The sequence below is a fragment of the Mirounga leonina genome, unplaced genomic scaffold, assembly GCF_011800145.1.
Source record: "Mirounga leonina isolate KUSES-001 unplaced genomic scaffold, KU_Mleo_1.0 Mir_94, whole genome shotgun sequence".
NCBI classification, from domain to species: domain Eukaryota; kingdom Metazoa; phylum Chordata; class Mammalia; order Carnivora; family Phocidae; genus Mirounga; species Mirounga leonina.
The window spans coordinates 3,103,419-3,129,137 of record NW_023270855.1 but is presented as its reverse complement, the minus strand read 5'-3'; the positions used below and the strand labels follow the sequence as shown (position 1 = coordinate 3,129,137).

Genomic DNA, 25,719 nt, shown 5'->3' with positions numbered 1-25,719 from the left:
AGCCCATCGACAGATACTTGAAGTGGGCAGAGTGTAATGTTCCTCCAGGAAGTTCCCAACTATCTTAATGTTAATGCCTTACTAGAGGGGTAAACAACCTTAACTTGACAATGGCAAGGCGTCTGGTATCTAGTAGGTCCTCTTTAGCATATGAAAGTTCTTGGAAGCCTCCCTTTTTCCTTACCTTCCCCCAACTTCATAGTATATAATCAGCCACCGCTCACAACCCCGGGGCCGTGGCTCTTTCTGCCCTTGGGTCCTGTCCCTGTGCTTTAATAAACCACCGTTTTGCACCAAAGATGTCTCAAGAATTCTTTCTTAGTTGTTGGCTCCAGACATCACGCCACTGAACCTCACCTATATTCCAAAACCTCACCAACATGACGGAGGCAGAAAGCTGTTTCCAATATTGTGGTAAATACAAGCACAACGAGAAGAAATCTTGCTGGAAGAGGCTGACGTAAGACCATTAGAGAGCGCCCACTTGCCCCTGGTCAGGTATCGCTGGGCCTGGCCATGCAGCGCTGGGGGGTTGCCGGGGCCCTCCTACCTGGGCTCGATGGCCTTTCCCATCCCACCCCAAGGTACACACCCCTTCTTTGTTGCCTCCGTAGTTTCTCTTCCTCCGCCTGCCTTTTAAGTTGGTGTTTCTTGATGTAGTTTTGGAATGTAAGTGAGGTCCGGAGAGGATGGCCAAGAAAATTCTTGAGATGTCTTTTGTGCAAAAAGCTTTTATTAAAGCACAGGGACAGGACCTGTGGGCAGAAAAGAGCTGCTGCCGTGGGATTCTGAGAAGGAACTGATTATATACTTTGGGGTTGGGGGAAGTAAAGATCAGGGAAGTTTCAAAAGGATTTTCCTATGCTAAAGACTCAGGAAACCTGAGGCCTGGCTATTCTCAAACCAAGGTTGATCTTCCCTCTAGCGAGGCATTAACGTTTAGACCATTGGGAGCTTCCTGAGGGAACGTTATACTCTGCCTGCCTCAAGTTTTTGTCAATGGGCTGCAGGTTATAAGGACCTTGAATTTTATCTACATTAAAATTAGGAAGTTAGGTTATTGATAAGAACGCTTTTTTTCTTGTAAATCACTAAGACATTTGTAAACTGAGGGAGACTCCTGTCTTAATAGGGCTAATCTCTAAATTGACCATTTGTTTTTCCTTCCCTTCGCTTTAGGGCAGCCAGGAGTGCCTGAGGAATGTCACACAGATCCCACCTTGCGGGGGGGGGCAGTTTGTGGGGGTTGCGGGGTATCAGCTTGTGTTTTGTCCTCAGCTTGCCTTCTGCTCCCTCAACATTTCCCATAGTTGTGAGTCAGGATTCTACCCAGACCCCTCTCTGGCAGAACAAGCCTTTTATTTTCCCCTTCCAAAGTAAGTATATGTAACATATATGAAAGCTATGAATCAAAAGGAATCCTCACAAATCCCCTTAAAAAACACAACATTACGCTACTGAGTTCCCCTCCAGAGATAACCAGTATTATGAATCCCCCTCCCATGGCCTTTTCCTGAGATTTGCCACGTCCTCGTTGCCCCAACCGGCAGCAGGAAAGCAAGCGGAGACAGCTGGGCCTCCGCTTCGGCTCCCGAGCGCTGAGAAGTTTCCCCCCGCCGCCACTGACGCCGCCACCCACCAGTACGTGAAATCAAAGCCCTTCCCGCCGCCGTTAACAGCCCAGCTAGAAGCTGGCAACATGGCGCCGGCCCGCCCTTTCGACCTCCCCCCTTACACCCCCGGCTTGTGGGAGGCCGCGCAAGCGCAATGGCGACGGGAGGGGTGGTGCAAGCCAGGGGCGTGGCCCAGGCCAGTGGCGTCATCGGGAGGCGCCTGTAGGGTGAACGCGACTGAGGCTTTAAGAAAGACTAGTCGGCGCGGGGATGGCCGCGGCGGGCAGCATGGGTGTCGCGGCCCTCTTCTTGCGCAGGGCGGTAGCGGCGCGTGCCTCCCGGGCTCTGGTGGCTTTCGCCACGAGCCGGCGCCTGCTGCGCACTAGTCCGCCGAGCCGAGCTTTCGCCAAGGAGCTCTTCCTGGGCAAAATCGAGAAGGTAACGCCGAGCGCTGGCCGACCCTCGCTCTTGCCTCCCGCGTTTTGCCATTTAGCAAGGAAAGAGGGGTCGAAGTGAGAGTCCCCACACCTGGCTGACAAGTACGCCCGCCAGGCGGGGGGTGTGCTAGAACTCCCAAGTTCCTGAGTCCCACTAGAATCTTTCCAGGGAAAGGGAAGAGTCCTTTACGGGGCCCGGACACTCAGTCTACAGTTCTGACAGCTAATTCTTGTTAGGTCAGTTTGGGAAACCCTAGGCGAGGTGGTCCCTGGGCAACCCTCAACTCGGCGTTCTGCCCCGGAAATGTGCGGGGCTTCCTCTCTTGTTTCCTGAACAGCTCAGACTGTGACCGTAGCGCCCTCTGTCCGTTTCCAGCGGCTCCTTCGCTTTCACAGCTTGAGTTCCAGCGCCTCACCTTGCCTCAGCAGGCAGGCGCCAAGGTGCCTTCCACACCCGGTCCCTTCCGTAGGTGGTAGAACCCAGTAGTAACCTAGCTGTTACTCAGTAGGCGGCACTCATCGAGCACCCGTCATCCTCTTGTTAGTGGATTTGACCTTGGTTCTGTGACTTTCAGCCTCCGTGCTTTCAGCCTTAAAATGAAGCTAGTTATATGTACTGCCTCACAGATGTGTTGTAAAATGAGATTCGTAGTGCGCGGAAATGCTTTTTAAACTGTCAGGTACCGTGTCGGTGCAAGAGGCAGCGGAATAGGTAATGTTTGCCCGCTTCACCGCTTGGTAGTCTGTGACCTTGAGTTACTCATTTCACTTTCCTGTGCCTGAGTTTACTAATCTACAAAATAGTAAAAGTGGTACTTGCCCTCCCCTAAAAGTGCCGTGGAAAGCAAAGAAAAAAAATGTGTTTAAAATGTTTTGAGGTAGGCTGAAATGTTGGATGGTACTGTGTTGTTTAAGGAGTTATTCTCTGGCTTTTCTTAGACTGTTCCTCTAATCAGTCAGGCGATACAGGTGCAGAAGTTGAAACGCAGAGTGGCTTGCCCTGCTAGGAAGTGCAAAGCCCGTTTTTAACGTTTGAGAAACCATTTTTCCCAGAACCTGGGGCTCTTGGGGCACTCGGTCCTGGAACGTCCATCATGCCTTGCAGGACACTGGTGAAAAAACAAATCTTTCATGCTTCTTTTTCTCCAAGCTTCATGTACCACCTCCCCCATCCTCACTTACCCATCAGCTTGGCTTCTTGTTTCACTGAGGAAGTACATGCAGTCAAAGGAGAACCTCCACCACGGAATTTACCCCTCCTCCCCACATGTGTGCCCCTAGGGTCTACACTCGATTACTATGGATGAACTATCTACTCTTAGCAAAAACCAGCCTGATCACTAGACCCCATGCCTTCTCACCTACTCAAGGGCATTGATCCAGTAATTCTCTCCTTTCTCATCTACATCAGTGATTGTTCCCTCTCTGCTGCATCTTGAACTCAGACCATTCCAGCTTTTGTCCTTAACAATCTGCTAAAGCTGCTCTCTTGTGAGGTCAGTTAGTGGTCTGTTCTCATCTTCCTTGACACAGTTCATCATTCCTGGCTTCTAAAAAACCATTCTCTCCTGGCTTTTCTGTTGACTTCATTGGCTGATCCTTCTCAGTCTCCTATGCTGGTTCTTTCTTGGCTCCTTAACCTCTAAACGTTGCCCAGTCTTTCTGATTAGCCCAGTCAGAGTTAGGAATTTTCCTTTTTTTTTACATTGTTTTTAATTTTTAATTCCAGTATAGTTAGCATACAGTGGTACATTAGTTTGAGGTGTACAATATAGTTATTCAACAATTCTAATCATTACTCAGTGCTTATCATGTAAGTGTACTCTAATTCCCCTTCACCTATTTCCCATTCCTCCACTCACCTATGCTCTGGCAGCCATCTGTTCTCTTCAGTTAAGAGTGTCTTTCTTGGGCGCCTGGGTGGCTCAATTGGTTAAGCGACTGCCTTCAGCTCAGGTCATGATCCCAGGGTCCTGGGATTGAGTCCCGCATCGGGCTCCCTGCGGGGAGCCTGCTTCTCCCTCTCCCACTCCCCCTGCTTGTGTTCCCTCTCTCGCTGTGTCTCTCTCTGTCAAATAAATAAATAAAATCTTTAAAAAAAAAAAAAAGAGTGTCTTTCTTGGGGCGCCTGGGGGGCTCAGTTGTTTAAGCATCTGCCTTTGGCTCAGGTCATGATCCCAGGGTTCTGGGATTGAGTCCTGCGGTGGGCTCCCTGCTCAGCAGGGAGTCTGCTTCTCCCTCCCACTCTCCCTCTCTGTGCGCTCTCTCTCTCTCTCTCTCTAGTTCCCTCTGTCTCTTAAATAAGTAAAATCTTTTTAAAAAGAGTCTTAGTTTGTCTCTCTCTTTTTTCCTCTTTGCTCATTTGTTTCTTAAATTCCACATATTAGTGCAATCATACGGTATTTGTCTTCCCTGACTAGCTTATTGCACTTAGCATTATACACTCCAGTATAGTTAACATACAGTGTTATATTACTTTCAGTTGAAACTTTTTTCTTTTTTTTAATTGAAGTATAGTTGACACACAATGTTACATTAGTTGCAGGTGTACAACATAGTCATTTGACAAGTCTATACTTAGGCTCATCACAAGTGTGGCTGCCACCTGTCACCATACAACACTGTCACAGTACCATTGACTAGATTCCCTATGCTGTACCTTTTCATCCCTGGAAGCCTGTACTTCCCACTTGTCTTCACCCATATTTCCCATCCTCCTACCTCCTCCTCTCGCACCCATTAGTTTGTTCTCTGTATGTATGGTTCTGTGTTTCAAAGTTGGGGTTTTCTGAGGCTCAGTCTATAGACTTCTCTTTTTATCCACAACTCTTCCTTTAATCTAATTTAGTATTGTGGCTTTAAATATCATCGGTATCCTGACGACTCTAATATATTTCTCCAGTTCAGATTTCTCACCTGAACTCCAGGCTCTTGATGTCTACCTTTCTACCCAGAAGCTCCACTTAGATGTCTAATAGGCACCTCAGATTTAGCGTATCTGAAACTGAGTTCCTGGTGTTACCACCCAATCTTGCTCCTCCCCCCAGTCATCTTTATCGTCGATGGTGGTGGCTCTGTTGTCCCACTTGTTCAGGCCAAGCATCTGGAGTCCCCTTGGATGCCTCTTATTCTTGTAATCCACGTCTAAGCCAACAGCAAATCCTGTTTTCTCTACCTTTGGGATATATTTAGAATCTGACCACCTTTAAGCCCCTCCAGTGCTACTGCCCTGACTCAAGCTGACATCCTCTCATTCATAGCATTACTGCGGTTTGAGCAGGAACATGGCATCTGATGTGCTTAGAATCTCTGAAAAAGAAAAACCTTCAAGGTCCTCTAGGCCTATAGCTGTCACACTGCCCTCGGTTGGCCCCTTGCTATTCCTGGAAATGTCCCAGGGGTTACTGCAGGGGCCAGTGGGGAGTTGAATGGGAGGCATTTGGGTGACCTTCCCACCCACAGCCTCAAACTTAGCAGCTCGGCTTTTACCTGTTTTACGTATTTGGCTTCTGTAGTAGACTTATTTGAGAAACTGGTTCCACTGCTTCAAAAAATTTAAAAACCGTTGATAGAAATCAAGCCCAGCACCCCTGAGGCACCCCACTGGGTTTTTGAACGTTGCTGTCAGAGATTTGTTCTTATATGCACTTGAGCTCTCTCTTCCTGCAGCAGTTACCCTTTGGTCGTAGGTGAGGGCCAACTAGCTGCCAGGCTCATCTCTTTTCTCACCTGGTGTGCTCACTGGTATCAGAAGGAAATCATCGTCCTCTAACACCTATTGCACAAGCCCACAGGAACCAGTGAAGCTCTGAAGGGCCTGGGTTGAACCTCTGTATGTTCAGCTAAGCAGCTGGCTTTGTTCTGAGAGGCTGTAGAGTGATGAAAGTCTCAGCATATTTTCTGTCTAGACCATCTTGAGGGTGGGGTCAGGGATGGCCCGGGGCAGGGTTGGGGGGCAGGAATTCTTTTAAGTCTGCTGTCACTTTTGGATAGGGACCCACCACAAGCCTGTAGTCCTGGGTCCTGAGAGGAGAAAACAGACTTGGGAGCATGTTACTAGAGTGGACAGGCTTCAGTGGCTGACTAGATACACAAGGGGCTAGCGGGGGAAGACTGAGGACTCCTGCTTTGAAGACCTTTCTTGAACACTCGGTGGGAGGTGCCATGAGGAGAGGCAGGGCTCCTGGGGGCTGGCAGCCTGTGGCCTGGGACATCACTTCTCAGCTGTTGTGAGACCAAATCCAAGTACTCATCCAAGTCCTTGAGCTGCTCTGGCAACTGCAGGGGTAGCAGGAACCCAGAAAGCCAGAGGAGCTAAGGACACAGCAGGAGGATTTTAGGCAACATATAATGATGGCTTAGTGAGGAATCCTAGGTCAGCCAGAAACATTGGCCATTTAGTAGTTTGAGACAGACTTGAAGCTCAGCTCTTTTCCAGGCTGTGAGGCAGAAATGAGAGCAGAGCCAGTGTCTTATACAAATAATTAACAGCTTCTTATATTCTAGGACACACCTTATCTCTTTTGAGCCTCCCGTTCTGAGGAGAGGGAAGCTGACCCTGAGAAAGGCCAAGTCACACATATAAGTGGTAGAGCCAGAGTTGAATTCAGGTTGATGTGGCTCAACAGCTGGGTTTCCTGCAGTGATCTCCTGCGAGTAAATGTCCTCGGAACAGGAGGGACAGAGGCTGGAGTGCGTAGCCAGGTGAGAACCTGGCGAGATGGGAGGCCTCGTCACCACCATGTATTCTTGTCAGTGCAGCATCTTCAAACTCCCAAAATAACCAGCGTAGAATTTTACATTTCAGTAGAGAGAGAGCGTTCCTATCCTATTGCCTTTCACAACCCTCCCCACACCCTTGAGTAAATATTTATCTGCATGTTATGGGTAGGACAGTGGAAGCGTGGAGAGGGGAAGGGGTTTGGCTAAGGCCACCCAGTTAGCAGGCTGCAGTGCAAATCAGGGAACAGAACCCAGGGCTTTGAAATGTTAGGGCTCTTTGTTTCATGGGACACTCAGTGGAACTTGTTACTGATAGGGAAAGCTGGGCAGAAGATCCGTCTCGGTGGTTCCAGGATCTGCATTCTACTTCCATCAATGAGTGCCACATACGGAATCTAGCAACTCTGTTTCCTCCCCTTTTGACTGATATTACCATGATGGGAGGTTGCTAAAAATTAAATTTTTAGTAAATGTTTATCATTTTTAGAAAGAAGTTTTCCCGTTTCCAGAAGTTAGCCAAGATGAACTTAATGAAATCAATCAGTTTGTGGGACCTGTAGAAAAATTCTTCACTGAAGAGGGTATGTATGATCTTCTTTATCATTATTAATTTCCATTTTAAGGACAGTTGATATTTACATTAGAAGCAGTATACATAGGGGAAGCTCTCTTGAATGTCATTAATCATGTAGAAATAATATCTGTTGAAAATATTTTGCTTTAAGAATCATCGCACTTGCTTTGAAATTTAAGAAAGAAAACAGATGAACATTGTGGGAGGGAAGAAAAAAAATCAAACAAAATCAGGGAGACAAACCATAAGAGACTCTTAACTCTAGGAAACACACTGAGGGTTGCTGGAGGGGAGGTAGGTGGGGGTTTGGGGTAACTGGGTGATGGGCATTAAGGAGGGCACTTGATGTAATGAGCACTGGGTGTTAAGTACAACTGATGAATCACTGAATTCCACCTCTGAAACTAATACACTGTAGGTTAATTAAAGTGAATTTAAATAAAGAATTAAAAAGAAAGAATCATCCCAATTGCTATTTAATTAGAAGACACCTAGTTCAGTGTTTCTCAATGTATATGTGGTGAATGATCGCTTTTAAACATTTCCAGACTGTTGCAAACCAACACTTTTGTAAAATACAGTAACATGAACAATTAGAAAAATGGAAGGAAAAAAAAAAGACCTACAAAATATAAATCCGTTGATCATGTGCTTGGTTGTGTGGCAATGTAAAATTGCCGTAAGTGTTTTTAAAGGTTTGCTCTCTCTGAGCTTGTTATGAACCAGGAATATCTAGCAGCCTGCAGACTGCAGGTCGAGGGCACCAGTTTAGCCTGAAGAGCCCTCTTTTAGACCGTTGAGCCAGTCCTTTGACAGGGCTGCATCTTGGCCAAGGGAACTCTCTGGGGAGTTCAGTGATGACTGACTGACAATAGTATTTCTCTAGCACTGAGGACCCCAAAGGGTGTTTTTTTTTTTTTTTTTAAAGATTTTATTTATTTGACAGAGATATAGCGAGAGGGAACACAAGCAGGGGGAGTGGGAGAGGGAGAAGTAGGCTTCCCGCTAAGCAGGGAGCCCGATGCGGGGCTCGATCCCAGGACCCTGGGATCATGACCTGAGCCGAAGGCAGATGCCTAACGACTGAGCCACCCAGGCACCCCCACAGGATCTTCTTTATGTGGGTTTTATTTATGAATATGTGCCCTGCTAGAAGATTAAAACTGAGAAATTTAAAAAATACTATGTTCATTTATTACTTTATTTAAAAATCATGAAAGCCCAGTACATGTTAACAGAAACAATATTTTAAATGAGAAATAATATTTATTCACAAACAAAAAAAATGAGTATGGTTTTATAGTTTTGCAGATCTTTTTAATATTCCGCTTATTATTATATGCAACAACAGATATCAGAATCTAGCCAGAACCAGGTAGAATCCAGCTGGATTCTCATAACTTTCTGCATTTAATCTGTGATATATTTCTTACAGTTCCAGGAAAACCCCATTGTACACTCATGATAGAATTAGAATTAAAAAGGCAAAGAATATTTTACTATTATTAAAATAGCTTTGGCCCTGTGAACCCCCTTGAAGTATTTCTGTCCGTGTGCACCCCCCTCCCCACACTAACTCTTGTTCTGTTGCTGGTGTTAAAAGTCCCTTTCTTGTATGGGGCGCCTGGGTGGCTCAGTTGGTTAAGCAACTGCCTTCGGCTCAGGTCATGATCCTGGAGTCCCGGGATCGAGTCCCGCATCGGGCTCCCTGCTCAGCGGGGAGTCTGCTTCTCCCTCTGATCCTACCCCTCTCATGCTCTCTGTCTCCCATTCTCTCTCTCAGATAAATAAATAAAAAATCTAAAAAAAAAAAAAAAGTCCCTTTCTTGTGTATAAATATCTTTTATTTAGAAATATTTCTGTTTTTGTTCTAGTGGTTATCTTCCTACTTGTATCTTTTTTTAGTTCCTTGTTCTTTTACTTAAACTTTTACTCTCTGATTTGTCAGCATTTTCATAAGCTTTACAGAGGTATAATTGATTATTGCACCTATTCAAAGTATAGTGTTTAATAAATTTTGATATATATATACCCCCATGTTGATGAACACATTGTTATGCTAGTAGTCTTTTGGACCCATATATTAGGTACAAATTTTCTAGGCAGTTACATGCTTTATTTATTTTTTATTTTTTTTAAAGATTTTATTTATTTATTTGACAGAGACACAGCGAGAGAGGGAACACAAGCAGGGGGAGTAGAAGAGGGAGAAGCAGGCTTCATGCAGAGCAGGGAGCCCGATGTGGGGCTTAATCCCAGGACCCTGGGATCATGACCTGAGCCGAAGGCAGACGCTTAACGACTGAGCCACCCAGGCACCCCTTACATGCGTTATATATAAATTATTTTAAATTTCTCTGGCTAATTTGTTGAAATAGTCCTAGTATTTCCACCTTATTGGAATTAAATATATCCAAAATTTATATTCTGAGTCAAAAGTAGAAATTTTCCCCAAATGGTATAGATTGTCCTCATCAATCTTGTCTCCCAGTGTTTGTTTATGAGACTTGTTTTCTTAAACAGTACAAACATTACATGTCAATGTTTAAATATTTGACAGTGTGGTATTACAAAAAAAAATTGCTTTTCTTACTGTTCAGTTTAGTCATCTTCATATGTCCTTAAACATTATTAATCGTTATTTCATTTTCCTCTGTTTTTTTTTTTTCATTTCCCTTAGAATATTAGTGTTTTTGTTACTGGCTTCTAAGAGATCATTTATGATTAAGGATGTTAACTATTTGCCATGCATTGCAAATGAAATACCATGTGCTCTCATTTTACTGTGATGTTTTACTTTTTGGTTGTATAGAAGTTGCGTATTCAAATATAATAATGTTCTGCTTTAAAAAATATAGGTACCCCCAAGGGGCCATCAATACAAGATAATAAACATATCCATTACCCCTAAATGCTTTCTCAGGCCCTTCTCATCCCCTTCTCATCCCCACCTGTCCCCAGGCAACCACTGATCAGCTCTGTGTCACTGTAAGTTAGTTTGTATTTCCTGGAATTCTATTTAAATAGAATTCTACATTACATACATTTTTGCATAGCTGCTTCTGGTATAATTTTGAGTTTATCCATGTTGCATGTACTAATAGTTCATTCCCTTTTTTTTAGCGGGGGAGGGGCAGAGGGAGAGAGAGAATCTTAAGCAGGCTCCACGCCCAGCATGGAGCCCAACATGGGGTCAGTCTCACAATCCTGAGATCCTGACCTGAGCCGAAATCAAGAGTCAGATGCTTAACTGACTAAGCCACCCAGGCACTCCTAGTTCATTCCTTTTTAACACTGAGTATTATTTCTTTGTCTGGATGTACCACAGTTTGTTTATTTGCTTACCTATTAATTGACATTCAGTATGTATCCAGATTTTAGCTATTGCAAAAGATACTGTGAATATTTTTCTATGAGTCTGGTGTAGACAGGCATATACTCACATTTCTCTTGGGGAGGTATGAAGGAGTGGAATTCTAAGATAGGTTCATGTTTAACTTATTAAGTAACTGCCAAACTGTTTTCCAAAGTGGTTACCACTTTACATTCCCACCAGTTATTAAAGTTCCAGTTACTCCAAGTTTCATTCTAATGGGTGTGTTGTGGTATCTCATTGTGGTTATAATTTTCATTTCCCTAATAACTAATAATGTAGGCATCTTACCGTGTGCTTATTTGCCATCAGTATATCTTCTTTAGAGAAATGTCCTTCAAATATTTTATGCATTAAAAAAATGGGATTGTCTTAACTATTGTTGAGCTATAGGAAGTCTTTATTGTAGATACAAGTCTTCTCTCCAGTATGTTTAGCAAAAATTTTCTCCTAGTCTGTGGCTTGATTTTTTTCATTTTATTAGCAAAAGTTTTTAATGTTAAGTGCAATTTTTTCTTCTCTGGTTCTCTTTTTTGTATATTATGTAAGAAATCTGCTGAACTTAAGGTCAGGATGATTTTTGTCTCGTTTTCCTTTAGAAGGTTCATATTTTTAACTGTTAACATTCAGATTTATGACCCCTTTCCAGTTAATTTTACATATGACATGAGGTAAAATTTCAGGATTTTTTGCATATGACTATCCAATTGCTCCAGCAACGTTTGTTGAAAAGATTATCCTTTCCCCATTTAATGCACTTGGTACCTTTGCCAAAAATAAATTTACCAGAAGATTGTGGGACAGTAGCAGAGTAGGAAGCACCAGGAGTCTGTCTCCCCACCTGGACAACAACTGCAGTGGCAGAATCTATGTAATGTAACTGTTTTTGGAACTCAAGTCTGTTGAAGGCTTGCAGTTTCCAGGGGAGCATGGATAGTAAATTGCAGTTAATTTTGGTCAGTTAGCTCTGAGCACAGTAGCAGCTACCCATCTCCCACCTTCAGCCGGAAAGCAGGCAGCTGTGCACTTATTCCTGGAGCAGCTAGCATTTGGCTTGTGGGAGCCAGAGTAGCAAAAAAAAAAAAAAAAAAAGACCTTGTCCATCAAATATTAGGGGTCTGTGTTCTGATTACTGTTTCTGATCACAGAGGTACAGACCAAGAGGCAGAGGCGATTTTTCTACCTTCTCTTATTGTTGCAAGCCCTTACCCTTGTGGCCAAAGTGACTTCCAGCAGATTAAGATGCTGAGCCCTTTTTTGTCCCCCCCCTTTCATTTTTTTTTTTCCTCTTTTGGGAGCCAGATTGAAGACAAGGACATTCAAAGCAACCACATATACAGGGAGAATTATAAAGTCACCACACATGCCCAGGGAAAGGCATAGACTCAGGAAAGACCTAAGAAGACCTTAGGTTTATACGTGGGGCAGATCCTTGGCACAGACACAGCCAACAGCAATTCAAAACAAAACAAAACAAACATGAAAAGTATAGTCAACAAAAGCAAAAATCAACATGTGGGACTATAGCAAACTTAGAAACTTATGCACAGCAAAAGAAACCGTCACCTAAGGGAATGGGAGAAAATATTTGTAAAAACCATATATCAGATATGGGATTAATATCTAATACAAAGAACTCCTGCAACTCAATAGCAAAAAAACAAAAACCAGACAATCCAATTTTTAATTAGAATAATGCCGCATAGACTAAGTTAGGAAGTGTTTCCTCCTCTTCAAGTTCCTGTAAGACTTTATGTAAAATTGGTATGATTCCTTCCTTAAATATTTGGCAGAATTCACCAGTGAAACCATTTGAGCCTTGAGTTTTCTTAATGGAAAAGTTTTTACTAATTCTTTTTCTTTTTTAAGATTTTATTTATTTATTTGACAGAGAGAGAGAGCATGAGCAGGAGGAGACGAAAAGGGACAAGCAGACTCCCTACTGAGTGTGGAGCCCGATGCGGGGCTTGAACTCAGGACCCTAAGATCATGACCTGAGCCAACGTCAGACACATAACCGACTGAGTCACCCAGGCGCCCCTGATTAATTCAATTGCTTTAATAGATATAAGGCTATTTAGGTTACATAATTTCTTTTGTGAATTTTGATCATTCATAACTATTAAGGAATTTGTCTATTTAACGAGTTGTTGGATTTAGTGGCTTAAAGTTGTTTATAATCTTTTCTTATCTCTTTATCCTCTTAAAGTCTGTAGGATTTGTAGTGATATTCCCATTGTTGATTTCTGAAAAGTAGTCCATTGTGGTCAGAGAATATACTTTGTATAATTTGAGTCCTCTTAAATTTATTGAGATCTGTTTTATGGTCATAGTATGGTCTACTTTGTAGATGTTCTTCCATGTGCACTTGAAGACAATATTCTCCCATTGTTTGGTTGAATGCTCTATAAATGTTAATTAGGACAAAATTGGCTGACAGTGTTGTTCAAATGTATCCTTGCAAATTTTTTATCCACTTTTTCTATCAGTTAATGAGAGAAGGACTTTTCCAGCTATGGTTGTGTGGTTTTTTCCTTTTCATTTCTATCAGTTTTTTCTTAATGTATTTTAAGGATCCATTATTAGGTGGATGAAAATTCAGGATTATGATATCCTCATGATGAAATGACTCCTTTTGAAATGATCTTTTTAATCCCTGGTAATAGCATTTGTTGAGAAATCTACTTTGGTGTTACTATGCTACTCCAGCTGTCTTTTGATTGGTCTTAGTATGTTATATTCTTTTCTATCCTCTTAACTGATTTGCGCTTTTATATTCAACGTGAGTTTCTCCTCGACTTAATAAGCATAGAAGGGATTGTAGAAATACAAAATTATCATGAAGCACACGCTGTAGTAAAATTGGTATAGGCAAGTTCCACTAATGGATGCTAGTGTTAATGGGTGAAAGTTTGGAGGAGAAACAGTTACATAATCTCAGAGTAGTTCCCTATGATATTTACTAACTACAAAGGGGAAAATAGTAACTCTATATGGAGAATCTTGGCAAACACGACCTTAAACAAGTGTTCAAAGTTAATATCCCCAGTAATAAAACTTAGTGACCTCATGTACCCCGATAGGATTTATCAGATCATGAGAGGAGCGCATAACCCCCGTGATATTCTTGCCCAAAACATACAGCTTCAATCTAACTGTCAGAACATCAGGCAAACCCAAATTGAAAGACAGTGTACATGGGGCTCCTGGGTGGCTCAGTTGGTTAAGCGACTGCCTTCGGCTCAGGTCATGATCCTGGAGTCCCGGGATCGAGTCCCACATCGGGCTCCCTGCTCAGCAGGGGGTCTGCTTCTCCCTCTGCCCTCTTCCCTCTTGTGCTCTCTGTCTCTCATTCTCTCTCTCTCAAATAAATAAAATCTTAAAAAAAAAAAAAAAAAGACACTGTACAAAGTAACCAGTGTTTCAAAAGTATCAGGGTCATGGGGTGCCTGGGTGGCTCAGTCAGTTAAGCATCTGCCTTCAGCTCAGGTCATGATCCCAGGGTCCTGGACTCGAGTCCTGCATTGGGCTCCATGCTCAGTAGGGAGTTTCCTTCTCCCTCTCCCTCTGCCCCTCCCCCCTAGTTGTGTGCTCGAGCTCGTTCTCTCTCTCTCTCTCTCTCCCTCTTCCTCTCCCACCCCTCCCCGTCTCTCAAATTTTTAAAAAGTCTTAAAAAAGTATCAAGGTCGTGAAAGACAAGGAAATCCTGAAGAACTGTCACAGACTGGAGGGTAGGAAGGAGACATCACAACTAAACACAACGTAGGATCCAGAATGAATCCTAGAACAGAAAAAAGACATTAATGGACAAGAGGTGAAATTAATTCTGTAATTTAGTAATATTGTATGCATGTCAATTTCCTAATTTTGAGAATTTTACCATGGTTCTGCAAGGTTCTGTTAGAAGCAGGGTGAAGAGTATTCAGGAAGTCTATACTATTTTGCAACTTTCCTTTAAATCTGAAATTTTCTTCAAAATAAAAGTTTAAAATAAAAATAACATGTACTACGGGCGCCTGGGTGGCTCAGTTGGTTAAGCGACTGCCTTCGGCTCAGGTCATGATCCTGGAGTCCCGGGATCAAGTCCCGCATCGGGCTCCCTGCTCGGCAGGGAGTCTGCTTCTCCCTCTGACCCTCCCCCTTCTCACGCTCTCTCTCTTTCTCTCTCAAATAAATAAATAAAATCTAAATAAATAAATAAATAAAATCTTAAAAAAAATAACGTACTTCTTATAGGCAACTTCGTAGAATGTTGTCTTTTTAAAAATCTAATCTGATAGTCTATGCCTTTTAATTGTTTTTTTTTTTTTTAAAGATTTTTATTTATTTGTTTAACACAGAGAGAGAGCACAAGTAGGCAGAGCAGCAGAGAGAGGGAGAGGGAGAAGCAGGCTCTCCGCCGAGCAGGGAGCCTGATGCGGGGCTCGATCCCAGGACCCTGGGACCATGACCTGAGCCGAAGGCAGCCGCTTAACGACTAAGCCACCCAGGTGCCCCTTAATTGGTTTTTGATATATGATTGTTTTAATGTGAATATACATTATAATATATGTATCAATATTCACATTGAAACTATATATATATATATATAGTTGGGTTTAACTCTATCATCTAGTTGTTTATTTGCCCAGTCTTTTTCTTCCCTTTTTCTTCTGATTTTGCTTTCTTTTGGATTAATAGAATATTTTTATATTTCCATTTCATCTCTTTTGTTGATTTACTAGTTATACCTCTTGTTTTTTTAAGTGGTTGCTTTAGAGTTTATGGTATATAAGTCTTATCAAAGTCTATTTTGAGCTATTATTATATCCCTTCACATTTTCTATAGGAACCTTACAACATTCTTGCTTTTGCAGACCATCTGCTATTGTTTCATACATTTTATTTCTATATTTATTATAAACCCTACAATACCTTGCTGTTTTTCTTTTCTTTCTTTCCTTCTTTATAATGGTGGTAAAATGTACATAACATAAAATTTACCATTTCAATCCTTGTTAAGTATACAATTCAGTGGCATTATTTCATATTTTGTACCATGATCACTACTATTTTCAGAATTTTTTCATGATGCTGTTATTATTTGTACTGTAATTTTTCATTTTTTTAAAGGCTTTAATTTTTTTTTTAAGTTTTATTTACTTAAGTAATCTCTACACCCCATGTGGGGCTCAACCCCGAGATCAAGAGTTGCATACTCTTCCAACTGAGCCAGCCAGGTGCCCCAGTGTAATTTTTTATTAAAAAAATTCTTTTTTTAAATTTATTTTATTTTTATTTATTTTATTTATTTATTTATTATTTATCTGAGAGACAGAGGGAGAAGTAGGCTCTTGATAAGCTAGGGTCTTATATTGTTTATAACAATACAGTTAAATTGAATTATTTATTACTACCCGAGGACCAGTTTATCCTTTACTTTTTCAGAGTGAAATGATTTTATTTTGTTATTATATTTTTAATTGAAATGTAATCGACATTCAGTATTATATTAGTTTTAGGTATACAGCATAGTGATACAATGTTTATATACATTACAAAGTGAGCACCAGTATAAATCTAGCTACTATCAGTTGTCATACAAAGTTGTTACATATTATTAACTATATTCTTTATGTTGTACATTATATCCCCATGTCTTATTTATTTCATAACTGGAAGTTTGTGTCTTTTATTTCCCTTCACCTATTTTGCCTCTCCCTACATCCTCCCTCTCCTCTGGCAACCACCATATTGTTCTCTGTGTCTGTGAGTCTGTTTCTGTTTTGGTTGTTTTGGTTTTTAGATTCCACATATAAGTGAAATTGTATGGTTTTTTTCTTTTTTTTTTTTAAAGATTTTATTTATTTATTTGATAGAGACACAGCGAGAGAGGGAACACAAGCAGGGGGAGCGGGAGAGGGAGAAGCAGGCTTCCCGCAGAGCAGGGAGCCCGATGCGGGGCTCCATCCCAGGACCCTGGGATCATGACCTGAGCTGAAGGCAGACACTTAACGACTGAGCCACCCAGGTGCCCCTGTATGGTCTTTTTCTGTCTTACTCATTATTTCACTTAGTATGATACCCTCTAAATCTATTCATCTTGTCGCAAATGACGTGATTTCATTTCTTTTATGGCTGAATTGTTTATGTATACTACATCTTCTTCATCCATTTATCTGTCGATGGACGCTTAGGTCGCTTCTGTATTTTGGCTATTGTTAATAATGTTGTAGTAAAGATAGAGGTGTATGAATTTTTTCAAATTAGTGTTTTTGCTTTCTTCATACAAATACGCAGAAGCGAATTACTGGATTGTATGGTAGTTTTGTTTTTAATTTTTTGAGGACCTTCCATACCACTTTCCATAGTGGCTGCACCAGTTTGCATTCCCACCAACAGTGCATGAGAGTTCCTTTTTCGCCACATCCTCACCAACACCTGTTGTTTCTTATCTTTTTGATACTAACCATTCTGACATGTTGGAGATGATATTTCATTGTGGTTTTGAATTGCTTTTCTCTGATGATTAGCGATGTTCAGCATCTTGTATCTATTGGTCATCTGTATGTTGTCTTTGGAGAAAGGTCTGTTCACATTCTCTGCTCTTTTTTTAGTTGTATTGTTTGGTTTTTGACATGGAGTTGTGAGTTCTTTATATATTTTGGATATTAACCCTTTATTGGTTATATTACTTGCAAATGCCTTCTCCCATTCAGTAGGTTGCCTTTTTATTTTATTGATGGTTTTCTTTGCTGTGCAAAAGCTTTTTAGTTTGGTAGTCCCATTTTTTTTTTTTTTAAGATTTTATTTATTTATTTGACAGAGAGAGACACAGCGAGAGAGGGAACACAAGCAGGGGGAGTAGGAGAGGGAGAAGCAGGCTTCCCGCCGAGCGGAGAGCCCGACTCGGGGCTCGATCCCAGGACCCCGGGATCATGACCTGAGCCGAAGGCAGACGCTTAACGACTGAGCCACCCAGGCACCCCGGTAGTCCCATTTGTTTATTTTTGCTTTTGTTGCCCTTGCCTGAGGAGACAAGTCCAAAAAATTATTGCTCCAGACCAGTGTCTAAGAGCTTACTGCCTATGTTTTCTTCTAAGGAATTTATGGTTTCTGGTCTTATATTTAAATCTTTAATCAATTTTGAGTTTATTTTTGTATATGGTGTAAGAAAATGGTCCAGTTACATTGTTTTGAATGTAGCTGTCCAGTTTTCCCAACACTGTTTATTGAGGATACGGTCTTTTCCCCCCTTTGTGTATTCCTGCCCCTTTTGTCAAAGACTAAATTGACCGTAAAAGTGTGGGTTTATGTCTGGACTCTGTTCTCATTGAGCTATGTGTCTGTTCTTGTGCTAGTGCCATACTGTGTTCATTACTATCGCTTTGTGCTGTAGTTTGAACATGGACTGTGATACCTCCAGCTTTATTCCTCTTTCTCAAGGTCGCTTTGGCTATTTGGGGTCTTTTGTGGTTCCATGCAAATTTTAGGATTATTTACTCTAGTTTCTGTGAAAAATGCCACTGTTATTTTGATACATATTGCATTCAATCTGTAGATTTCTTTGGGTAGTGTTGACATTTTAACGATATTCTTCCAATCTGTGAGCATGGAATAGGCATACCTCAGAGATATTGCAGGTTTGGTTCCAGACTACCACAATAAAGCAAATCCCACAATAAAATGAGTCCAATGAATTTTTTGTTTTCCCAGTGCATATAAAAGTTATGTTTACACTATATTGCAGTCTATTAAATAGTGTACACTAGCATTTATGTCTTTAAAAATGTACATACTTTTTTTTTTAAGATTTTATTTATTTATTTGACAGAGAGAGAGCAGGGGGAGCAGAGGGAGAGGGAGAAACAGGCTCTCCATTGAGCACGGAGCCCAATATGATACTCGATTTCAGGACCCTGGGATCATGACCTGAGCCAAAGGCAGACGCTTAACTGACTGAGCCACCCAGGCGCCCAAAAAATGTACATACCTTTAATTTAAAAATGCTTTATTGCTGGGGTACCTGGCTGGCTCAATCAGTAGGGCATGAGACTTTTTTTTTCATGTTTTTATTTAAATTCTAGTTAGAGCATGCAACTCTTGATCTTGCGGTTGTAAGTTTGAGCCCGACATTGGGTGTAGAGATTACTTAAAAATAAAAAATCTTAAAAAAAACCACAACACATTGTATTGTTAAAAAATGCTAACCATCACCTTGAGCTTCCAGTAAGGTGTAGCTTTTTTGCTGGTGGAGGGTGCTGCCTGGATATTGCTGCAGCTTCTACATCAGGACTTGCTGCTTCACCTTGTACTTTCACGTTATGGAGACGGCTTCTTTCCTTAAACCTCATGAACCAACCTCTGCTAGCTTCAGACTTTTCTTCTGCAGGTTGCTCACTTCTGTCAGCCTTCATAGATTGAAGAGACTTAGGGCCTTTTTCTAGAGTAGACTTTGGCTTAAGGGAACGTGGCTCGTTTGATCTATCCAGACCACTTACAGCCTTCCCCGCGTCAGCAGTAAGGCTGTTTCACTTCTTACCTTTTGTGTTCACTGGAGTAGCACTTTTAACTTCCTTCAGAAGCTTTCCATTTGCATTCACAACTTGGCTAACTGTTTGGCACCAGAGGCCTAGCTCTTGGCCTTGACGTGCCTTCCTCACTAAGCTGAATCATTTCTAGCTTTTGAATGAAAGTTAGAGAATATGCGACTCTTCTTTTCACTTGAATACTTAGAGGCCATTGTAGGGTTACTAATCAGCCTATTTTTAATATTGTGTCTCAGGGAAGAGAGAGGCTAGAGGAGAGGGAGAGAGACTGGGAATGGCTGGTCGGTGCAGCAGTCAGATTGTACATTTATCAATTAAGCTCACACTGTCTCACATGGGTTGAGTTCATGGTACCCCAAAACAATTACAGTAGTAACATTAAAGATCACTGACCACACATCATCATAACAAATAAAATAAGGCTTGAAATTTTGTGAGAAATATAAAATATGACAGAGAGACATGAAATGCGCAAATGCTGTTGGAAAAATGGCACAGTAGACTTGCTTGTCATAGGGTTGCCACAAACCCTCAATTTGTAAAAAATGCAGTATCTGTGAAGTGCAGTTAAAATGAGGAATGCCTCTATGTCTTTCCATTTATTTTTGTCATCTTTAATTTCTTTGCTCACTGTTTTAACAGTTTCCAGAATACAGGTCTTTTACCTCCTTAGTTAAATTTATCCCTAGGTATTTTATTCTTTTCGATGCAGTTGTAAATGGGATTGTTTTCTTAATTTCTCTTTTTACTTTTAAGATTTTATTTATTCATTTGACAGAGTGAGAGAGGGAGCACAAGCAGGGGGAGTGGCAGGCAGAGGGAGAGGGAGAAGCAGGCTCTCCACTGAGCAGGGAGCCTGACATGGGGCTCGATCCCAGGACCTTGGGATCATGACCTAGGCTGAAGGCAGATGCCTAATCGACTGAGCCACCCAGGTGCCCCTTAATTTCTCTTTCTGATAGTTCATTATTAGTGTATAGAAATGCAGCATTTTTATGTAAATTTTCTATGCTTCAACTTTACTGAATTCATTTTTTCTAATAGTTTTTTGGAGGAGTCTTTAGGGTTTCCTTTTTTTGTTATTGTTAAATGCAATCCCACAGCATTTATTGTCCTCTGGTAATAACATAAAGGTAATCAAAACAATAAGAACAAATGTTTTGGAACTACACTCACAACAAAGGACATCTAAAAAAACAAATTACATGGCCTTCTCAAGAATTTCTCACTTCACTGATCATTTCTAGTTGGAGACACTCTGGAGCAGGGTAATATTATCTCCTTTTAGCATGATCCAACCCAGTTGTTTTCTTGACTTTGTTTTAGAATGAACCTCTTTGGCATCATCTAATATGAGGTTCATGTACTCATCAAAACCAGTGATACAGCCCTCTATTTGCATGTTCACTTGCTCATAAAGCCACACCTGAATTCGAGATGTATTTTGCAAGTATCTGAAGATGGGGTTGATGGGCTAAACCATCACCTTCTGCACTTTTTGGCCCTGGCCACAGTATGCCATGGTGGAAGCCGACAAAGACCGCACGCTACCTCAGAAAGCAACTTCTGGAATCGTCTTTAGGGTTTTCTATGTATTGTATCCTGTCATCTTCAAATAGTGACATTTTTAGTTCTTCCTTACCAATTTTCATGCCTTTTATTTATTTTCCTTGTCTGATTGCTGTGGCTAGGACTTCTGGTACTATGATGAACAAAAGTGGCACGTGTGGGCATCCTTGTGTCATACCTGATCCTAGAGGAAAAGCTCTCACCTTTTCACAGTTGAGTGTGATGTTAGCTATGGGTTTGTCCTATGTGGCCTTTATTATGTGGAGTTAAATTCCCTCTATACCTGCTTTGTTGAGAGTTTTTATCAGAAATGAATGTTGAATTGTATTAAGTGCTTTTTTTGGCATCTGTTGAGGTGACCATGATTTTTAACCTTCTTTTTGTTAATGTGATGTAGCACATTGATTTGCAGATATTGAACCATCCTTATATGCCCAGATAAATCCCATTTGATCATAATGAAAGATCCAGTTAATGTATTACTGAATTTAGTTTGTTAGTATTTTGTTGAGGGTTTTTGTATCAGTGTTCCCTCAGGAACTCTAATTTTGGTGGTGTCTTTGGTTTTGGTCAAGGCTTGCTTTGTAAGCATTGTTAGGTGGGAGCAGAACAGCCTGTAGAGCAGGGTTTCTCAACCTGTTTTTCATTATTGACCCTCCCCCCCAAACCCTTTTTAGACATCTTTTCCCTGTTTACACCCCACTCATGAAATTTTAATTCCAAGTTGTACCATATTTCTGTGTATTATTTGTATTTCTGTTCTTTATCCATTAAAAAAATATTTTTTGCTGCCCCACTCCCGAACCAATTTTTATTACCTTTGGGGGTGCTGTTGCCCTTGTTGAGAATTCGTGGTCTAGGCCTCATTCTCTACTAGTGACATGTTGCTTGTTGCTCTTATGCATGCCTTGTATGTTTAGTATGTTGAGGCAAGGTGATAATTCCAATCCCTGTTACTCCATCTTGGAAGCAGGAGTCTCCCCAGATCCTGACAGTTTCTTACTGTGCATACCATACTGTACAGCCCAGCCATCCCACTCCAAAGTAGTGACCCAAGAGAAATGAAAACAGAGCTACATAAAAACTCAAATATGAATGCCCATAGAAGCTTTATTTCTAAGAACCAAAACCCAAGAGCCATCCAAATGCCCATCGAAAGGTGAATGGATAAACTGTTTTATATCCATACAGTAGAATATTGAACAGTAAAAAGTGTTATGATAAAGTATTGATACATGCAGTAATGTAGATGAATCTCAGAATCATCCTGAGTCAAAGAAGCCAGATCAAAAGACTACCTGCTATGTGATTTAAAACTCAAAAATGTAAACTAATCTATAGACAAAAAGGAGATGATTAGTGGTTGCCTAGAGATGGAAATGGACTGAGGGATTGATCACAAAGGAGCATGAGGGAACTCTTTGTGGAAAAGGAAGTTTTTATTATTTATTTGGTGAGAGTAGTTTCATGGGCAAACATGTCAGAACTCAAAAAATACATATTGTAAATATGTGCTTTATTTGCCACTTGTAAATGTCAATAAAGTTGTAAAAAAAAACAAAAAATGAGGGGTTTGGACTCTTGGGGAATCCATATTTCTCATTAGTGATCCATGTGCATAAAAATTCCCAAGTGTAGGTTATGGTGGTTTTTAAAATTTATAATAATAGTGAAGTTTAATATGCTGCCAATTTGAAAGAAGATTTTAATTAACTTGATTCAGGCAAAAATGTGTACATACAAGGTATATAATTATAGACCTAATGCTAGTGATTGCTCCGTTCTGCGCTAATGGACGTGAGTAGGTGTTGAACAGATTAAACTGTCCTCAGAATTTGTAGGCTATGGTGAAAGAGTTGTGGTTTCTGAAAACTAGTTAGACATAGATCCAGGTATAACCCAGAGTTTGGCTATCTAGCCTGACATTTTTAGGACAGTTCTGGAAGTTGTGTACTTAGTTTCTAATTTTCTAGAAGGTAATGGTAATAAAAAATTCAGGTATATATGTGCCTTCAGAGAAGTTTATATAACCTGCTGCAGTTTTACACAGTGAATACACCCATGTGAATGGCACCCAGATCAAGAAAGAGAACACTACCTGGTACAGCCCATTTTTCGAAATAATAATGCTGGCTGGGCTAATTAGGTGAAATTGAACACATGCCGAATAACTGACTAGACATGTCAATTTTGAAGTTTCTGACCCTGGGATTGTATGCGATACAAAAATTGTTCTGTTCAGGCACCTGGGTGGCTCAGTTGGTTAAGCGACTGCCTTCGGCTCAGGTCATGATCCTGGAGTCCCGGGATCGAGTCCCACATTGGGCTCCCTGCTCGGCAGGGAGTCTGCTTCTTCCTCTGACCCTCCCCCCTCTCATGTGCTCTCTCTCTCATTCTCTCTCTCTCTCTCAAAATAAATAAATAAAATCCTTAAAAAAAAATTGTTCTGTTCATCTTTGTAGACATAGCTTATATTTTGCTTAATCAAAATATTTCCTCTTGGCAGTGGACTCTGAGAGAATTGACCGGGAGGGAAAAATCCCAAAAGAAACGTTAGAGAAATTGAAGAGCCTGGGGCTTTTTGGGCTGCAAGTCCCAGAAGAATATGGTAAGTAAAGTGAAAACACCACCCTGCTGGTTTGGCTTTTAAGAAAGGACCCCATATTTGTCCAGGAAAGGGTTCTGTTTGGGAAAGGTGGCCTTTAAATGCAGTATGTCCAGGATCAAACTATAAAACCGCTGGAATTAAAAACACCCACCATGGACCAAATCTGGGGTCGCTGGCCAGTGAGTGTGTGGACTAAGGGACTTAGGAGCAGGAAGAACTGTTGAGGCCTGCACTATGTTCATTTGGCATGGCTAAGGACCACTGCAGGATGTCTGTGCTCTCCAGGTCCTTGTGGGCAGCAGAGAAGGAGGTGCGTATAACCTCAAAGCCACATTGGCCAATTCCAGTGTGATCTGCACCGTGAGGCCCTTTGGTCTCTCCACAAAGGAATTGCCCCAGAGCTGTGAGCCCTTTTTGTTGGAGGGATGACCATAGGCTGAGAGCTCAGGTGTCGGGGTCTGCCAGTTGCTTCCTATCCTGGTGCAGAGGAAGAAGGTGCATGGCTATAGGACACAGGTGCGTTGAGGTGGGAGATTAGATCACTGAAAACATTCGAGCAGGGCCCGTTGTGCTCTGGGTTGTCCCTGTAATTCCTGGGTCATTGTAGTGTTGTTTTTAGCCCCCAGATGAAAGATCCGGCCTTTCTCCCCAGGATCCCAGTGTGATTCTGCCTTCTTAGATTTGGCCAGTCACTACCGCTGTCTCTTCTTCTGCCTAATCTAGAGTTGGTCATCTAAATTGTGTAGGGATTCAGGGGACAGCAAGAAGTGGGGCGGAGGGGTAGGGGAAAGAAGAACAGGAGCAGAGTAACAGTCACACCATGCACACACACACACCATTTAATTTTACTCTCAGTCCCCTTTGACATAGAAGTGTGGCTCCGGGTTCCATAGCCTGTATGCTGCACCCATTGCTGAGCCCTCTGCTTGAGCTTTCTCTGGAGTCACTTCCCCCTTGGATCAACTAAGAACCCTCTTTAGGGGAAAGAGCTGTCTGTGGTGCTTTAAAGGCTTGGGCCTATTTCTTGTCTTTGAGCTGGTCATTTGGACATTTAATATTTTGGGCATTTTTCCAACCAGGTTGTGAGTTAGGTTTAGCAGAGCAAGATAGAGAAGTCAGGAGGTTTTCTTGATGTTCTGTCCCCCTGCCTGGTTTATCTCCAGAGAATAAAGGTAGGCCTGTGTTGTTCCTCATCACCTCCGCAGCCAGGGTTGGGGGGCCCTCGGTGTCTGTAGAGTAAGTTCCCTCTGGTACCCAGCCTGGAGCTGGTCCTCCGGTCTGAGATGAGATGTGAACATTTAGGACCAAATAGTGCATGCCTGATTTGATTCGGAGGCAGATTTTAATTAGGTTACATCTTCATTCATATGGATGTTTATTGCAACATTTTAAGCTGTTAAACAACGTATCTTACCTGTCATTTATGACATACCTCTCCTCACATTTCTAAATGTGTAAAAACAACACTGCCCCATCTGCAAGAAGACGTGAGACCGTCACTGCTGTCGCCTCCCCTCGTGGCGGAACATAGCAGCTCGAGCCTCTGTGGAGGAAGCTGCGCGTCCTGGTCTCCTTGCCCAAATCTGCAGCCTCCGTGTGTGGTGGGAGGAAACTGAGCTCTGCCCAGACAGCCGAGGCTCGTCAGTGTCCCAGCTCACAAGGCACAGGGCAATCGCCTGCCCTAGTGTGCAGTCCACAGTGAATGTTAGAACAGAATGAAGGTGGGGGCAGAGCCAGAGAACCGTGGTGGGTCTGTCAGCTAAAAAAATAAGTAAGTGCTTGGAGAAAACAAGTGGCAGAAGAAAACCTCTATAGACACATAGTCAGGTTAGTGATAATATATATTTCCCCTTCAGGAGCATTTTTAAATTGTCTCTTGATTGGGGAGAAGTACTTAATTTTATCTGCAAACACTTTGTGTCCATTTGGGATGTGTCTTTCTCCAGCTGCGTGTGTTTTGTACCAGCATGTGGCGGGGGGGGGGGGGGGGCGGGGCATGAGGTGATACAGCACTGTACCTCTTATTCTTGTTTCCTGTCCTACTCACTGGCGTGAAAGTGTTCTTTCTTTCCTGAGATGAGTTTGGGGCTTTTTCACTTTCTTTTTTTTCTTTTTCTTTTTCTTTTTCTTTTTCTTTTCTTATCTTTTCTTGGGAAATTAAGACAACGGCAACCTTATGTTTGTGCCCCCAAATTTGGGGGGAAATGTTCCCAGTCTGGAGCATTCTAAAGACTGGCTGGAAACCACCATCCTGGAAAATGGAGGCCCTTTTGGCAACCCAGCCTGGATTTTTCT

At 41.8% G+C, this 25,719-nt stretch overlaps 1 protein-coding gene and 1 pseudogene across 3 annotated transcripts in view; one reads left to right on the top strand and one right to left on the bottom strand.

Annotated features, from left to right (window-relative positions):
- The first annotated feature begins 1,834 nt into the window (after positions 1–1,834).
- ACAD9 (acyl-CoA dehydrogenase family member 9) overlaps positions 1,835–25,719 on the top strand; it is a 47,048-nt gene continuing 23,163 nt past the window's right edge. The window contains exons 1-4 of one of the 3 annotated variants that reach the window (XM_034998078.1): positions 1,986–2,051; positions 6,557–6,754; positions 7,260–7,353; positions 23,323–23,424. In XM_034998078.1, the coding sequence (XP_034853969.1) occupies positions 6,665–6,754; positions 7,260–7,353; positions 23,323–23,424 (286 nt within the window). In that variant the 5' untranslated portion in view covers positions 1,986–2,051; positions 6,557–6,664. Of the gene's footprint in view, positions 2,052–6,556; positions 6,755–7,259; positions 7,354–23,322; positions 23,425–25,719 lie in introns of all 3 variants that reach the window. The other 2 variants (XM_034998076.1, XM_034998077.1) reach the window with 2 other exon arrangements.
- LOC118005806 lies at positions 20,491–21,116 on the bottom strand (annotated as a pseudogene).